The following is a 19,036-nucleotide window of genomic DNA, read 5'->3' as shown; positions in this document are numbered from 1 at the left end:
CTTTACAATGGTTTTTATTTAATGCTTACAATAAAATTGAGGCACTGAGCTTTCAGTTTCTAAAGAACCATTTGTACTTCAAAAAGCTTTTGATTGATTTCTTCTCAATAAGGTATGTGCATTAACTCAAATTCAATTGGCACCAGAGCCAGGGCTGGGGTCAGGTGTGCAAATCAGAGTTGCAATGTGAATCTCCAAGGACTGTTTGGCCTTTGTTGATCAGTAAAACTTTTCTCTGGAGTATTGGGATGAATCCACTCTAGCACTCTTCTAGATATATTCTTACAGCAACTTTGGAAGGTGGACAGAAATACATTCCTTTCATCTTGAGTGAAATTTTCAAGAGCTAAGTTATGTGTTTTTAGGAGTAATGGAAAATACCAAATGTTCATGTGCACTTGTTTTATTAGAATAACTAAGAAAAAATATGATTGGCCTCTGCAGAAAATTCAATCTTCTAATATTTGGCAGTTTAAAGGAATCTTTAGACTTAGTTACAGACATTGCTGGGTAAAGGCAATTATTCAGCACAAAATCTTATGTACAGAAGTAATTATTTCAACAAAAATTTTTATTTAGATTTTCCCAATAAGAAAACAAAATGTAGATTTCCCCTTAAATGTAGCAGGCTCAGATGTGGATCTTCCCCTCTTCAAAAATTATTCTAAAATGTTTTCTAAAATGATGAAAATAATGGACCCCCTACTAGAAGCAAGCTAAAATATCCTGTAAAATATCAGAATTCCTCAAGTCTTGGGAGTTCTAGGTAACAGAGACTATAAGAATGCTTATTAGAGTTTAAAACAAGGTGATTGCTTGAAAGTCCCTCAACTACCCACAGACAGTGTTTCAAAGGTTTTCTTTTCTGGAAAAGTGACCTAGAGATATTCTGGTTTCAGGAGACTGAACAGAGAGGACAGGGCAAACCCAGAACCAAACACAGGTATACTTCAGAGAAGTCTGCCAACTGAACTGAGAATGCCCCAGCCAGGAAATCCAGGCCTTAGGGTCACCATAGTTATGTTTGCCTAAGGGAGTACTTGAGAAAAGTGAATTCAAACCCATCATTTCATTACTGCTTGCTACTTAAATGCTCATGGGCAAGTCATTAGTCTACCCAAGCCTTGGTTCCCTTACCTGTAAAATGGGTATAGTATTAGGTATCTGAATTGTTGTACTAATTAGATTAGATAATATAACTAGGGCATTTTGTACATATCTGGCACATGGTCACATGTTCAATAAATAATATCAAGCATTATCAGTGAAAGCCAGGTTCTGGTGTCCTTTCTAAATGACTCAAAATGAAACTACCATCAAGTATGAATTCCTGTAAGCTGACTCCTTTTGATATGGTCGTTATTTTCCAGTAGATTACTACAGAAGCACAACCTGAAATTTTCACTAAGTCACAGTCAAAATTGTGTTTGTGAATATTTCCATTGCCCAGTACAGTATTAGAGAAAAGGTTCTAAAATCAGACAAAATTTGCTTTGTTTCTGGTTCCTCCAATTACTAATGTGGTCTTGGTGAGTTCCAGAAGTATTCCTCACCTGTGCAGGGGGAACAACTATTTGCATGACTGTTGTGAAGACTGTCTATAATGCAGGCAAGGTCATAGCAGAGTGCCTAGAACATGGTGGGGGTCAACAAATAGGAGCTATTTTAATCATGATTATTATTAGATGAAAAATTATAAATGCCAACTAAAAATCTGGTTAATTTTGGAATGAATGTAATCTGGGTTATTTTTGCCATGCATCAAATGTCAGTGGGGAAGGAAGTTTATCTATTATCCAGTACTGATATCACTAACTTCAAATCAATTTTGAAATTAACAAAATATACTTCTAAATGGTAAACTACACTTTTCTTTTTGTCTAGGATACTGCAGGTATTTCAGTCAAACTGGCAATAGACATAATACTCAATATTTTAGGTAGCTTTAATTTAGAAAAATTAACCTAATCATTTAGTTCATTTAGTTAGTGGCATTTATCTCAATCAATGGGCAAATGAAAACAATTTTTATACAAATTCTCTAAAAATACTGGAAATATTGTAATTCATTCCAATATTATGTTTCATAGGATATTTTATTTAATTTCTCAATGGGATATATTTAAAAGCTTAGAAAATATTGTAAATCCATGGCTTAGCCACAGATTCTTATTCAGTTACCTTCTTAATTGAGCCAATTAACAAAACAAAATACACATTCAAATGAAACATGTATCTAAACCATTTAGGAATAATTAAAATTATAGATCAGGTTTTCTTTCACTGATCACAAATTATTGTAAAGCTTTTGTGCTGCTCATTTCCGGGTTCACTTTGGTGTGTTTATTAAAGCACGGTATTGTCAGATCACGGGGAGTATCTCATTTTCATTTTCATATCTCCAATTCTAAAGGGGATTAAATTATCCAATTAAGCCGTTAATTAAAAAGACTCCTACAGAATAAACTACAGGCTACCAATGGCATTTTCAATTTTCAGTGTACTCTGCTCAAAAGCAATTTACTAAATTCAAAAGAGCTCAAAGTTACTGCCCTGGAATTCACTTTATAAGGTACAGTTAGCAGTGCTACCTGAGAGTCCAACCCATTTCCTCTTCTTTTGGGTTATCTGGCTGGACTACATAACCCAGCCTCCCCTGCAGTTAGGTTTGGCCACAGGACAGTATTAGCCAATGTAATCAGAGCAGAAGTAATGTAGACTATTTCCAATATTATCCCAAATCTTCCACTCAGCACTTCCATGTTGTTTCCCCCTCTGCAAGTTTCTTGCTGATGAACACATATTCAATTATGTGTTCAAAATGGCAGAAGAAGCCTGAGTTCCCAAATTACCAGCTGGAGGAAAGAAATTCACAGATCATCGATGCCTATTATGTATATAACAGAAACAAAAAGTTAACTTAAACTGTGTTAAGCCATCAAGATTATCTGTTTCTACAGCTAGTATGATATAAGTTACTAAAAAAGCAAGTGAACTTGAGTCTAATTAGAAATATTAATGTAAATAATTTAAGTCTAATTAGAAACATTAGCCTCCTTCAAATTCTGATCAGGTCCACTTAGATATATACTTGAAAGCAAACTCAATACCTATTGGATGTCTTAAAATCGAAGTTATATAGGCCACAGCAAGGGAGATTCTGGACTTCTTGTCTCCATTCCCCAAAGCCCTCCTTTCCTGTCCATATCCCAAAGATCACTCATAAACTTGGTCATTTATATGCATGTTTAGTTCTGCCACTACCCTACACACAAAAATTCTCATTTCATGGATCAGCTCAGAAGCTAGAAACTCAGAAAGTAAACTCTACAAAAGGGGCACTATCAGGTCATACTCAGCCACTTATTATCCACTAACTCTATCATCTGATGTATATTTCCTGTACATGATGCCATGACCTACTACACAATGGGTTGACCTAGAAGCCTAGAAACCAGTTCTTTTCCATATCTTAGAGCATATCAGTGCCAGAAAGGTATTTAAAATAATGAACAGAGGACTCTACTTACACTGGCAACCTAACCCAAATAGGCTCCATAAAGAAGTTAGTATGAATTCTATGGTACGCCTATGGAGTTATCTGGAATCAGGCTTTCAGAATCCTCCATTACTTGGGTCTATGGGTCACCACCCACTTCTAGTTCTCTGAAAGTGCACTGGGCACAGAGGCTCCAGTAGCATGATGGCAACTATCCTAGAGAGCCATAGCAAATTAGAAACAAAAGCACACAGAAGGTGAGTTAGAATGCCCCATCAAAGGGGTTTGCTGGGATCCAGACAGAAGGAGCACCAACAGTGTCCTCCAGGGGAGTTGAATAATTCCTTCTCTGTGTCCCAAACCACACCCCAAGTGGTCTAATTGTAACCACTTGCATATGCATCTCCTATGTTGACCAGATTGTTTGTTGAATCCAGAGACAGTATATTATCCACCTAACTATAGCTGGTTTAGGGATGAAAATATAATGGGTGCTCAGTTATGGAGTGCTGAATGAATGACTATAAATTGACTGGATTGTTAAAGAATGGTAACAGCATATTGGGGTTCTTTGGTTTGATAGTAACAATAATGTCACTTTTGTGAGACCAACCCTATAATGGTCAATGATTTCCTCAAAGTCATGTCTTTTTCTTGGAGGGAACATTATGGCAAATGCAGTTAACCACATCTGCTGACTTACATTTTAGAAGAAAATATAATGACTGCCTTACAAATCTTTAATTATCTACAGAGAAAGTTACTACATTAAAATTCTACTTTCCTAAACCAAAAGAGATAGTATATTACAGTGCATTGTATACTTTTTATACAGTCTAAAACAGAATATTAATATATGTACTATATCTTTGTATTTTTTTAAAGGAGAGAAATGGAAAGACTTCAAGCTACTTTTTATTGTCCTTTAAAAGACTGTTTTTATTGTTTCAAAAGTAGGGGAAGAAAACATAATCAAACTCGTCTCACAAAGACTATTTAGATAAAAAATGCATAATCCAATAACATCTTACTTTGAACCAGTGGGACACTTCCACTGGTGATGAGAATATTGTATGAAACAATCAGATATTCTTCCATGATTTAAGATGCAACAGAAGCATTATGTTAAAAAATATTGAGGAAGAAGCCTATCAAGTGCTTTGATTATAGAAATGTTGATTGAATAAATATATTTGGAAATAGGAGTACTAAGGGATGATGATTAATCCATAGGGCAGTAATCCTAAGCCTAAAGACTCTGTCTTTTCTTACTCTGAGATACCTGACAAGTAATTTCAAGCCTGTCAATTTCTCTGGCATGAGCATAACCTGTCTGGCAAGCCATAGTTCCTAGTTGCTTCTTAGTGATAAAATTTATGTGCTGTGCTTTAAGCTCCATTGAGGCAAGGCACTAAATAAACTTGAGGATAATTTATTAATCCTGAATTTGCATTAGTCATATCCCAGTTCATGTGGTAAAAGGAAAAAAAATATGGAAATAGGACGCCAATGCTGAGCACTTGGTGAAAAGCTCAGCAAAGCCAGTCTGGGATCCAATATGTAATTTACTTTTAATTTACCATAATGATTTTTGTAAAACTTTATGGCTCTCCTCCAATAGATATGCTCAACAAGGATCGCCAAAATCCTGTCTTCTCTTCAGAGCCACATTCTTAGGCCAGTTTCTGTCTACTTTTTCCTTTTCCTTTCTAGTTGTATCTTATCTTCTTCCCTCTAAACTTGATCAATGACTGTTTCTTTTAGCAGCCTATATCAAAGAGAAGGACAAGAAGACTATAATTTGAAGAGTTAAACACAAGCATTTAGAAATCTGATCCTACAAAATTGTCTTAGTTAATAGTGATGATTTTATATTGCTACTTTGGTTTGTTTTAATAATGGCCATACTATACACAATTTTCAGTAGAATTGAGTTAGATCAAGAAAAGTTAATCAGTAAAAGTTAACTCTGTCATCAAGAAGCTGTGAGAGCCACAACTGATCACCAACCAGTTTTCCTGGACTAACAAGTGACTTCATTTCCACTTCCAAAGTCATAATTCCATGCTTTTATCAAACACTTTCTCTGACCTGCAGGAATATGTTTATTCAGAATTTTAAAAAGAAATCTAGGAGGAAAATACTTTTCATATAAGCATGACAAACCTTAGCTAATTTTAAGCACTCAAGTAAGGAATAAAACAAAAAATATTGTACATGTCTAAATCAAATTGAATTGCTTACTCTAGAGAAAAGGCACATACATTTCCAGCACCCCTGACCTAGTACTACTTGTTTTTAGACATACAAACTAAGGTCACATTAAGCTGTGGTTAAGAGGAGGAAAAGGTAGCTGCCCTTCAGAAGTTTATCCATTCGGAGAGGAGGAAGTCAAGGGGAAAATCACTCTCCTCTGACTAATGCAGTGTAATTGTTTTCCTTATGATGGTTCCCCTCCATTTTTCTCTCTTCAGAAGTTCCCATGGTTACAAAAGGACGTGGCACACACTTACATGTCTTTTAAAAGGATGACAAGTCACGGAGATGCAAAATGACCTCCTGTGGTTAGTCTGAATTTGTCATTTTGCTTTTGAGATTTTCCCTTTGGCCCACTTAACCCAGTACCTCATGTACAATGAATAATGTGATGGGGTGTGGGGGGTGCCTATGTTAAGAAACAGGAAACGCCAGGTAACCACTTTAATGCTATTTCAGTTTTATCCTACATACACACACAACTAAAAGATAGAGGGGTTCACTTAAAAGGATAATGCTCTAAGGATCAAAAACAGTACTGCCCTTTCTTCAAAGACTTGAAAAGTAAAAGTTATATTCCTTAGTTCTATTCAGAAATTTTAAATTTAATCAGTATATTCTAAAATGGCTTCAATCAAGAAAATTTTTAAAAGGTTTTCTTTTTAAAAAGAGGGAACATTAACTGAGATGAAATGGAAGAGCATTTTGCTCCCTCTCAATGTAGTGTTTATCCCTTTGCACTAAAGGGAAATGAAAGCCATTTGTTTCTAATGGGGAATTGGAAAATCCTCCAATCAATACCTGCTCATTGAAGAACCAGGATCATGCAGACTAGACAAAAGTTTGGAGATTTCAACTCCTAGTTTTCCTGTTGTTGCATGACTAGGAGTTTTTACTTCTTCTGGGACTTAATATTGCCTTTTCATCCTATTTGATAAACTCAACCTTTACCTAGTAGACTTATTGTCATCTTTGTTCATGCTGACCTGAATAAGGCAACCAGCTGTATCAGATGCAAGTTATGAGGCACATTTTCATTCACATAGACTCCAAAGTTGAAAGTAAGAACTTCATTGAAAAATGTAAAATGGAGATCCAACATAGTTCTTATTTAACTACCTTAGCATTAAGAAATGCTATAGTAATGACTGTCCATGAAGTCTAGCAATGCAGTCCAAAGACCAGCAAGGCCTTCTATATATGCATACACATGTCTTCATCCCTGAGGGTTACAGGTTTACTAGACTGAGCTTTTTGATGGACACATTCTACTTAGGACTCCTGAAAAGGTATAGATTGAAATGGTATGTACCATCGAGCTATGACTAACTAAAATGGAAAATAGCAACAATTCAGCAGATAGCACTTTAAGACACATAGCCCAGGGATTTACTTTTGTTAGTTTGATTTTCTAAAGAAAAATCCATGGTCCATTTCTTGCTTTTACTTTTTTAAAATCTATGACTCTCAACAGATACTGTTTAGATCCAAGCAGGTCGTCTACCCAAATAATGAAAACGCATCAAAAATAAAAGTCCTCAGGGGAATATAGGCCTAAATAAGTGGGCAGTTGTCTCAGGATGGCAGAATACAGCACTCCAGCTACCAGAGTCGACAGGAATCCACACCTCTATTCATCGAGGAATTATGTGGGCAATTAAAAGCTTTCTGGAATTCTTCAAAGTTGCTAATGGCACCATTGACCCTGAAAAAAGATATGGCAAAGCACATGTCATTTAATTCATCAACAGGTTCTGGATGAAATTGTAATGGTATATTGCTAGAAAGGATCTTGACATTTATTTAATCTGTTTACAGGAGAGATAGCTAAAGCCCAAAATCATTAAGTAAAATTCCAAAGAAATTAACAGCACTAAGACTAGAACCAACATCTCCTGAATGCCAGGCAAATGTTTCTACTACTCTTCCAACATTCTTCAAAATCCTTTAAAACTATACCATCTCCAATACTTAGTTTTTCCAAGATTTTTTAAAATTTAACTTTTATGGAATGTATAATTGATATAAAGTACATGATTCTTAAATGTAGAAACCACTAATTTGTTCATGGGTACCCAATATTACTACCACTCAGATCAAGACAGGATATTTCCAGTAACCTGAAAGCCCCTTTTTGTCCCCTACCAAAGATAACTACTATCCTGACCTCTATCACCATAGCTTTGCCTGGTTTTGAATTTTACATGAATGGAATCCACAGCATTCAGTGTTGTGTCTTTGACTTCTTTCACTCAACGTCTGTAAAATCATTCATTTCCAACTATTTTAAAATAATTTTTTCAGTCTACAAAAATAATTTCTGTTAGTTTGGGGGATCATATTTACCTAGAATCTAGTTAATGCAACATCCAACTAATGGAAAGCATCTAATTGCTACAGATAAATACTTCTTCACTAGATTTTAGTTCCAAAATCCGGTGTTCTTGCAAGTTCCCAACTGCAGTAAAGACTGTGGATTCCTACTCAGCACTTTGATTGTAAGTGTTTTTTGGAAGTGGTATTTCCATTGTATGATTTTCACTGCACTCAAAATCTATAGTTACTGCAGACATCAGGTTAAAAAAAAAAAAAAAAACTTCCCCCCTCATCTATTTCTCACTCAACCTCACATTCAAAGGGTTGACTAGAAACTCAGCATTCTCAGCCACTGACTATTTCTTCCCTAATGACTTTGTTACCTAGAGGCATTTGAATGAATGTAATGGCCTGTATCCAACAAATTCTCATAACCTCTTGTGTTTTAACTGGGATGTATGGGTAGGGATGCATATTTCATAGTGTGCTTCACCCTAGGCAAGTGTTAAAGATAGAATATAGCTGATAATTAGTAAGCATACTCTGTAAATTATCAGCTAAAATCCAACATTACAGGCAACTAGTTAGTAAAAATAAGTTTCTAAAAACTTAACTGTTGAGTAATTAATCTACTGTATGGCTTCATCTGCACCATTTGTCAGTGGGAGCACATTTTTAGTCCATTAGAAACTGTCAGGCTTCATGACAGTTTAGCCCAGTGGGGGAGAATTTCCAACACAGTGATTAGATTTTTATGTTACTGGGTAATTTATGGTCAATGTTCAAAGCATTTCTAAGGCAAGATTTTAGGAATAAGATTTTTAAAATATAGAAGAAATTTCAGATGACTTTCTTGCAATATGCAAATGGATTCATTTAAATATTAAATGTAAAGATATCCAGGTTAGTATGTTCAAAGCAAAGAATGAATATAAATTATTATGATTTCTTATCATAATTATGTGTCCTCTACTTAGAAAATTTCTCTCGGGCTATGTAACCTAGGACAGGGTAAGTAATATCAAACATAATTTTGTTTTTATTTAATACTTTATACATTCTGACAATAAGATTATAATTCATAATCCTGTTCCCTTCATATGTAAGCAATTGTTTCAAAATATGATGCAAGCTGAATGCCAAAATATAGTGTCCTGACTCTAGATATGAATTATAATTGCTCAGTATCACCATAAATCTTCCTTTGGGTTCAGATCTATTCAGAAAGTGGGCATGCATTTATGTCTGTTGGATGGCTGTGTGGAAAAAGTAAGAGGTATTAAACAGAATATGCTTTAACATGAAACAAACCAGAGTTCTAGATGTTTTAAGGCAAAGTGCCTCATATTACATCTTCTTTGGAGACAATAAAATTTGGGTTTTGGCTCAGATCTCCCCCCAAAAAAATTAGGTAGTTGGGTGTTTTGAATATTTCAGTTTACTGATTGCCCATGGTGATCATAGCACCCATGTATTGCTGCCTTTCAAAAACTGGAAGATCATAAATAGAATTTAATACTAAAGCTATGATTTGGATTCCAAATTACTTTTGTAATCCCATGGATCTCTTGAAACTAGAGATGTGTACAACTGCTCATCAACAGAAATTTAGTTGAAAAAGCACTGAATATACCAGCTTACTACTATTGCAGAAAAAGATGTTTAGTTTCTGTTTGGCCAGATTTGGTTATCTGCAAAATGGAGATTACACCTTCACAATACAGGCTTTTGTTTGCATCACTCATGAGTAGTACACTGGGATGGATTGATGGGTGTGGTGTGGGGCAGGAGATATACAGTTAAAAACTTGTATCACCCATTTAATCATTTACCTAAATTGAGGGGGGCTGTGAGCACCAATTTGAATTTGTTCTCGGGCAGCTTCTGGTCTATAAGAATTGCACCTCACCTAGAAGAGAAAGGCATCCCAATAAATAAGCTTCCATTCCAATTATACATTTTCTAGTTTAACTGCTCCAAATTATACCAAAATATAATTTTAGAATGAATAGATGACAAACAATTTTAGCAGACCAGATAAAACCTTCATCAGTAGTAACATCTATTATTCTAATCCCCAGAGTAGGAGTTTTTTTCAATATGAGTAATTATACAATTTGGTAAATTAGGAAGTTTCCAGACATGTGCTTTAAATCAAAAAAATCATATATGTGCCCCAAAATTAATCAATGCATTTCCTTCAATTAATTTAATGTTTTAAATATCCCATATCAATTGTAATCATGCTCATTTGAATCAATAAAGTGAATCAGCCATTCAGAACTGAGTATGGTCATGAGAAGTTACTATTTTGCCCCAAGTATTTTCCTTGCCTCAACCTAGTCTCAGCCTGGAACAGGAGTACATTTCTCCATTTCCTTTGAAGTTAGGCACAGAAATCTAACTTGTTCTGACCAATGAAACATGAGCAGAATGATAGATGTAACTTCTGGGCAGAGGCTTAAAAAAACCTGACAGAAGTTTTAAGAGCCTTAGGAATACATTAAGGGGCAATGAACATTTCCTTACATTTCTTCCCTATACCTGTGGTGATGAAATTGCATGTCAAGATAAAGATTCCAAACCCTAGGCCCTTATGTAAAAATTACAGGCAGGGCCCTACTGCTAATATATGATGGACTTGGAGCATGAACAAGAAATACACTTTCATTGTGCTGTTCTTTTCTGCAGTATAACCAACTTAATTCTGACTCAAAGTATATCTTGAAATATGATATAATCTTCAAGTATGAACAGGACTAGGACACATGGAAATTGTGGTGGGGAACATTCTAATGGAAAGGCAAATGAGAAAATGATTGGGAGAGGGGGAAGGCAAGACACTGAACTTGATTGCAATAGGTTGTATATAATTGGCAGCAATGGAAGACCAAGTGAGACAGAATGGCGACAGATTTTTGAAGTCCTAAGCAATAGACCAAAGTTTTTAAACTATATTTTAACATTGTTCTTGAGCAGGAAAATAAAATCCATATTTTTCAAAGATTTGTCTGGTAGGCATGTAGAGTAGAAGGAGGAAATTAAGAGACTAGTTAGAAGATTATTTATGGGCAATGAATATCCACTAAATAAGTACGAATAGGAATGGAAAGAAGTAGAAGGATGAAAAGAATATCCAAGGAAAGAAATTGATAGATCACAGCAACTGCAAGAATATAGGAAACAGGAAAGGTGATATGATGGTATTAATTTTGATGAATATAAATCATCAGTCATTGTGTTTCTGAATTGATTTTGAAAATGTTTTTTGTAAAATGATTCTTTAATTTCCTCAGAAGCTATCTAATGTGAACTTGTTTTGACATTTGATTTTTACCTCATTTCTTTTTAGGTTACTTCGTCTTATACCCTTGAATTATTATATGTAATTGTCTATGTCACCTATGTCACTTAAGAGATTTCTGAAAACACATTATGGTTGTTACTATTTTCCTAGTACCTTCCCAGGAGGGAAAATAACTTTGCTTCCTATAAGCAGACTTAACTCCAATGTGCAAAAGATTGAAAATATCCTCATTCTGTCAGTAGGAAAAGCTCTAAGATAAATTTCTCATTAGTGATAAAAATAGCTTTCCACTTTTTCCCTAAATCTCTTTAAAATAAATCAGAAATGGGTTTCATATTACATTTGGAAACATTTTAAAATTATAACTATATCATCACTATTAATTAGTTTTATTTCACCTGTGAAGAAGTAATTTGGACTAGGATGTAAATAGTAAAAACTAATGAACCCTTGTACTTTGTCCTCTAGATCTTGGATTAGCAGACTCTCTGTAAAGAGACAGATAGTAAATATTTTAGTCTCTGAAGACCAGAAGGTTCCTGTTTAACTAATCAACTCTGCCACTGTAACACGAAATCAGCTAGAGTATAGCTATTTTCCAATAAAACATTATTTACAAAAACAGGAAACTGCCAACCTTAACTGGAGAAAATTCTTACTGTTATTTGTGTGCTTATTTTAACATCTGACCCTATAATCACCCAAAAGGAAGTCTACCTAGTTGAATTGTGTTAGCCTTTTCCTTTTGAAGCAATTGATCTAAAAATATCAAGCATCTTCAATCTATTCAGCATCTTTGCTGGGTGCTATGGAGGAAAATAACAAGTATAAGGATCCAGAAGATTAGGTGTGGAGATCAACCTGAAAATCTTGAACATTTTGAGAGCAATTAAGTACTCAACTAAATGTTAGTAAAAGGAAGTAAAATAGGAGTTAGAGATAAAAGAAAATAATGAGGACTGGACTGGAATCCTTTGGGAAGAGTTATGGATGAGGTGAAACTCAACATGGTTCCTGAAGAAGAAAGCTGAGACTGAATAATAATTTGGGGAGGAAAAGTAGGGAGGGGGCCACATTATAAAAGGAGACTCAGAAGCATGACAGTAATGAGCATGACATCATGGGGGTGGAAGTGGGGATACTGCCTGGATAAGGTTGAGTTTTTCTGATCCAATGAAGCTGTAGAAAATTAAAGCAGATCAGGTGGAGAAGGATCAGACTGAGAACTTTGAAAGCCAGATGAAGGTATTTAGACTCAATGTTATAGACATTTGAGAACCACTGTTGTTCTTTGAGTAGATCAGTACTGAAATAAAATGGTATTTCAGTGAAATGTAAAAGAGTAGTAAAAGATGCTGAAGTAAGGAATGCATGCCATAAGGCTGTTGGGATAATCCAGAGCAGAAGACATCAAAGCTTTGCCTATAGATGAGATAGGGTAATGGGGATGCTGTGGGCTGAATGTTTGTTTCCCCCAAATTCAGCAGAACCTTATGCCACTGGCATCCTGATTTCAGACTTTCAGCTTCCAGAACTATGAGAAATACATTTTTGTTTATGAGCCTGAACTGCCTAAAACCAGAGAGAACGAGAAGTTGAAACTAAACAGTAATTAAAAAGATGAAACATCTGGGCTGGAGCTGGAGCTCAGCAGTAGAGCACCTGCCTTGTATGTGTGATGCACTGAGTTTGATCCTCAGCACCACATAAAAATAAATAAATACAATAAAGGTATTGTGTCCATCTACAACTAAAAAATTTTTTTAAAGATGAAACATCTAGATTTGGTAAAATATGGACAGTTAAATCAAATAAGACCCAAGAACAGACTTTCTAACCAGGGAGATAAAAAAACTGGGGGTATGTTAATAGAAATCTGAAAACTAAAAAGGAAAGTGATTTTGTTGACATTGGATTGATCAATGATAATTGGTTTGGTGTTTTCATTCCAGTTTCAAGAGATAAAAGATCCCAGACAGGTAGGAATTTCTTAATCAGAGTATTAGGAATTAGGAACAGGTAGGAATTCCTTAATAAGAGATGGATGAGCTTACTGAGGAATGAATGCAAAGACTTAGGAACAAATGGTTGTACTGATGAAAACTTTTGTCGAGCTTTGAGCGTGTACTTAAATGTTTGCCTACTGTGAGGCCATACATCAGCACCTTTATAGACACATCCTGACTTTTTTGAAAATGTTGTCTATACATTTGTGACACAAACCAGTGCAATAACCAATGGCAAAGAATTGGTACTTGCTTCATTAGCCAGAGACTTAACTGAGAATTATACCTTATTTAATGTTTCCTTCCAATTTCTGCCCCAATAACATATTAAACTCATGAAAGAGTAATGAGTCTCCTTGCCTTTGTTGTTATTTTTCAGCTCCAAACAGTTCTTGTGTATTTATTTGACAGTTGGGAACCCAGACCTGAGTGTCCCCCATAGATTGAGAGGGATAGGATAAATTCAGCAAGTGAGGCAAAGGAGAAAGAGAAATGTAGGGAAGGGAAGGGCCACAAAATTCAAGGAACACATTACTGGAAATGGTTACAAGAAGTACCAAATGCATGAAGAAGTCCAGATATATTGAGAAACAATATGGTTAATTAGTTAAAAAATAGTTCAATGGTTAAAAAATACCAGTGAACTTTGATTCAATAGGTTGATTATTATATGTTTTACAGAACATTAAGATGATGGACTTTATCCTGAAAGTAATCAGTGAGAGAATATTTTGGACAAAATTAAAGTCATGCCATTAAACTATGATGAAAGCCACAAGCTCAAGTTCTGCATTACATCCTTGATGCCCCTTCCTCAGTGTACTCACATGGGCATAACTCAGGAAGAAGAGCTGGTTGTTGTTGAATGTAATGCCTGGTAGGAGAGGCTCCTCAACTCCTTGCCTTCTCTCATTTACCCATTTCCTGTAAGCCTAGTGAGAGAAACAGGATAGATGAGCTGTGAAATGATGATTTTCCCTTTATTCCTCTAATACAGAGATATTAAATATATACTCCTGCCATTTGCGAAGTGCAATGTATCAAGTTCTCCTTTAAGAAAACAAACACCTAGAAGTTAATGTCTTTCCACTTAAGAGTGAAGTAGGTACACCAGTAAAAGACCTTACACTCAATAACTACCAAAGGAGCTGAGCCACAGTACTGAGACATTAAATAATTCTTTCTAAAAAGAATTCAACATGGGTCAAACAAATATAACACCATGACAAGGCCCTCAGGGAAATATATCTGTGGGTACACATATCATCAATTCTTTATTTTTTCCAATTAGCAGGAAAACTATCATCATTGATCACCATCATTTTATAAAACAAAATTTATTTTAATAAGCATATAGGAAGGATATAGCCTTGTAATAATAATCTGGTATTTTTATTATATTTTTATCAATAGCCTTAAGAAAAGGATATATAGCACATCAAAAAAACTGGTCTTTATAGTGAATGTATTTAGCTTTATGAAAAATTTCCCATATTATACTTGTTTCTTATTTAACCAAAGACCAATGGATGACAAAAACAGTATTATGGACTCTTATCTGGACCAATACATGAGAATCACTAGCCTCTGCCCATAATTTAGACTTTTGGTATTTTAAGATAAAATTTTAAGTAGAGAGATACAGCTGTACTCAGGGAAAACTCATATGTACCTAGCCCCAAGGAGGTTTCTGTAGCATACTTTGATATGATTGTGAGTGTATTTTCTGAAAACTTTCTTTTAAATTCATGATTCTTAATAACAAATATTATTCTTTAGGGTAACTTTATGCCTCAAAAACAAAAAAAAGAGAGAAATGCAGATCTATTTATGTAATAGAGTATAATAGAGTTGATGGGGAAATACAATTCTATTTATAGAAACTCCAGAATACCCAACTCCTAAGAACATGTCTGCAGTATAAATTGAGGTGCACCCATACAGTGTTTTATAGCTTAATTTTTAAAACCACAGCAAACATTGCAGTTCATACCCTAAAAGCTTCCCGCAGACCTCCATTATCGGCAATATTTTCTCCCAGGGTCCTCTTCCCTTTCACCTAACAAGAAGAAAAAAAAGCGTTTCACAGTCAACTAACATTCAGCAAGAGGCATAAATATTATAGCAAGCAAAAGTGTCATATTTTAAAGAGAAAATTACATTCAGTAAATCAGAGGTAGTCATAATATATTTCGAGATGGCAAACTAACCCCAGCAAGGTTAGTTTGAATATAATAATTTCTATTTTATTATGCTGTACATTACTTTCTCACCCTCTTTAATCTCACCAATTTTTTCTAGCTCCAATAAAATAGTAACAATATTCTGAGTGACTCTGGTTTAATGGGAAAAAAATAGAAATGTCAATACACAGATTACTTTCTCTGATTAACTCATATAATTTGAGTATTCTTCTCATTGTACCTATGTTTCCAAAAATTTGCCATCCATACAGGAACAAGATTTCAAGAACAACCATTATCATTCTGCCTCTAGTAATTTCCATGAAAAATTAAAAGAAGGTTAGCTCTCCTGGGGAACAAAAATCAAACAGTAGTGAAGACCACAAGGTCAAGGTTTGCAATGTGTATGACACCCAGTCAAGCACAGAGAAGATCATTCTTCTGATTATTTGAAAACCATTTCTTAAAATCTCAAATGAGCCAGAACCTAAATATTTTAAATATTCTAAATCAATACAGCTCACAACCCAAAGCCACCCTGCCACTTGTTTTAGTACAGGCTACCAGGTATGACTGGGTTTTACATTTTTCAATGATTGGGGAAGAACAATAAAAAGGAGAAGAATATTTTATGGTATGCAAAAATTATGTGAAATTCAAATTCAGTGGTCATAAATTAAATTTTATTGGAACACAACTATGCCCATTCATAAACACACTGTCTGTGGTTACTCATTTTACAAAAGCAGAGTTTAGTATTTACAACAGAGACCACATAACCTACATTGTCTAAATTACTTACTATTTGGACTTTTACAAAAATATTTGCCAGATCCAGTGTAATAGGCAGGATACTAGCCTTCCAAAGATGTCTACATCCTAATCCCTAAAACTTGTAAATATATTATCTCACAATGACAAAGGGGACTTGTAAGATATGATTAAGTCAAGGATCATGAGATGGGAACATTGCTGGATTACTCAGGTGGACTCAATGTAATTACAAGGGTCCTAAACAGGTCAAGAGAGTAAGTGTCAGAGTGATCCAATGTGAGAAGACTACACTGGCCATTGCCAACTTTGAAGGAAGGAACCATGAGCCATGGAATATGGGCAGCCTCTAAAAGTTAGAACAGACAAGGAAACAGATTCTCTCTTAGTTCCTCTAGAAAATAACACAGACCTTCTGACACCTTGATTTTACACTACTGAGACTTGGGTCAGACTTTCGGCATACAGAACTACATGACAATAAATTAGTGTTGTTTTAAGTTACTAAGTTTGCAATGATTTATTACAGCAGCAACAGGAAACTAACACAAGCCATGGATCCTACCAACTCTTTACTTTTAATCTAGCCCAATTTCCCAGGTATTAAGTAATACTAACAAATAAAAACAAATCTTTATAGAAGTACTTTGGTTTAGACAAAGGGGAATGAAGGGAAGGGAAGGGGGATGGGAGTAGGAAAAATAGTAGAATTAATCCAATATAACTTTCCTAAGGTCATATATGAATAAGTGATCAGTGTAACTCCACACCATGTACAACCACAAGAATGGGAAGTTATACTTCATGTATGTATGATATGTCAAAATATACTCTATCATGTATAACTAAAATGAACAAATAAATTTAAAAAAAATCTTTGAAAACATTTTTTGCTATAATCACCCAGAATAACCCTGCTAATTTTAGTCCCCAAAAGTCAGCATTCCCGCTTTACCTACATTCTTTTACTACAATCCTATGAGGTAAGTACTATTGTTATCATTCTTATTTAATAAATGAAGATCTGAAACTCAGAATATGTAGCAGTTGTTGTTAGTATCCCATTGGATCCCTTTTTCTACCAGGACTATGAACCCATTCCTGTAACTGATAACAGCTCAGGAAGTAAACCTTAGTTTATGAAAGCTACCATACCTGGAGGTTGTTGGGAAGTTATACTCCACCTTCCAGTAACTGACTAATATGCAGGTGGAAGAGCCCCATCCCTTGCCCCTGGGCTGAACAATTTCCATGGTATGCTTCATGCTCTAGAACCCTTTGTGGGATCAGGGTAAAGCTAAACTCCTCCTGAAACCAATATGTTTTCCTCACTCCCTTACAAGCTTCTCATGAAACTACTTTGATAAATTACTGATCTAAGAAACTCCTCCTTGGTCTTTGCTTCTAATAACCTTCTCTAAGACACAGTGGCTAAGTAAACTGCTAACATTTCTCAGAGATTGAAACCTAAGCAGTCTTCTGTCTCCAGAGCCTTTGTTCCATAATGCATAACTTCTCAACTCCTCTTGGCTCTTGTTATTTGTGTTTATATCCACTCAAGCTTAAATCTCTCCTTTGTTTTTAGTCTAAGCTTTATAACTAAAATAGAAGCTTTTGAAGTATCCTCAACCTCTGGTTCCTGGCACTATGGACAATCTCAGTGAGGGACATGGCTCTAAGTGTGACCTCTCAGGACTTAATAGTTGCTGATAGTCTGTATCTTTGGTACCCCATCTATGCTCCTCCCAATTCACTGAGAGAGAGAGAGAGAGAGAGAGAGAGAGAGAGAGAGAGAGACTAAATCTTACAAATGAAACCAGAAAAAATAAACCATGGCGCCTTTTGGCCACAAAAGAAGCCACCCACTCTGCTGTGTGAATAAGACAGAAGCTGTTTTCTGATGGTTGGATGGACTTACGCTGAGACAGTCATGCCTTTTCTATTGTTCTTGTAATGAAGATACACATTTGTCAGAACTGTTTCAATATTTGACACTTTGTTCAAAATGGATGCTGAAGAACAGCCTACCTATATATCACCCAGGTATAAAATGAACTTAACCTAAGAGAACCAGAGTATAATATGGGGATAAGAATGCCAACTCTGGAGTTATAAAGATATAAACTCTAATCCAGACTCTACTGTGGGCACGCATCTCTTTGATCATCAGATTTCTCTTATGTAGAGCATGTATACCTAGTAATATGTACACCTCTGAAGAACATTATGAGGGTCACATTTATTTCAGTTAACTGAAAACTCCCTCATGCCTACAGATAATAATCACAAAGAAATATGAATCTTTTTACTGCAAGAAAACTACTGTTGTCTTTTCAGACCTACAAGTCTTTATTTTCTCTGGAGTAGGCTACCTCTTAGTATGAGACAAAGAATCAGAAATATTAACTATCTCTTATTTTTTTTCTTTTTTTTAATTTTATTGTTGGTTGTTCAAAACATTACATAGTTCTTAATATACCATATTTCACAGATTGATTCAAGTGGGTTATGAACTCCCATTTTTACCCCGTATACAGATTGCTGTGTCACATCAGTTACATTTCCATTGATTTACAAATTGCCTTTCTAGTGACTGATGTATTCTGCTGTCTATCCCATTCTCCACTATCCCCCCTCCCCTCCCCTCCCCTCCCTACCCCTTCTCTCTCTCCACCCCCTCTACTATAAATCGTTTCTT

At 35.2% G+C, this 19,036-nt stretch overlaps 1 protein-coding gene across 2 annotated transcripts in view; it reads right to left on the bottom strand.

Annotated features, from left to right (window-relative positions):
• Positions 1-298: 298 nt before the first annotated feature.
• The window catches only part of PHEX (phosphate regulating endopeptidase X-linked), a 201,883-nt gene continuing 183,145 nt past the window's right edge, over positions 299-19,036 (bottom strand). For both annotated transcript variants that reach the window (XM_081277212.1, XM_081277213.1), the window contains 4 exons: positions 15,378-15,443; positions 14,212-14,316; positions 9,904-9,980; positions 299-7,460 (listed from right to left, as the gene is read on the bottom strand). In XM_081277212.1, coding sequence (XP_081133338.1) covers positions 7,358-7,460; positions 9,904-9,980; positions 14,212-14,316; positions 15,378-15,443 — 351 coding nt within the window. In that variant the 3' untranslated portion in view covers positions 299-7,357. The remainder of the gene's footprint in view (positions 7,461-9,903; positions 9,981-14,211; positions 14,317-15,377; positions 15,444-19,036) is intronic.

This window comes from Spermophilus citellus (assembly GCF_964194105.1).
Source record: "Spermophilus citellus genome assembly, chromosome: X".
NCBI lineage: Eukaryota > Metazoa > Chordata > Mammalia > Rodentia > Sciuridae > Spermophilus > Spermophilus citellus.
Note: the sequence above shows the minus strand (reverse complement) of the source record. Positions and strands in the feature narration are given on the sequence as shown.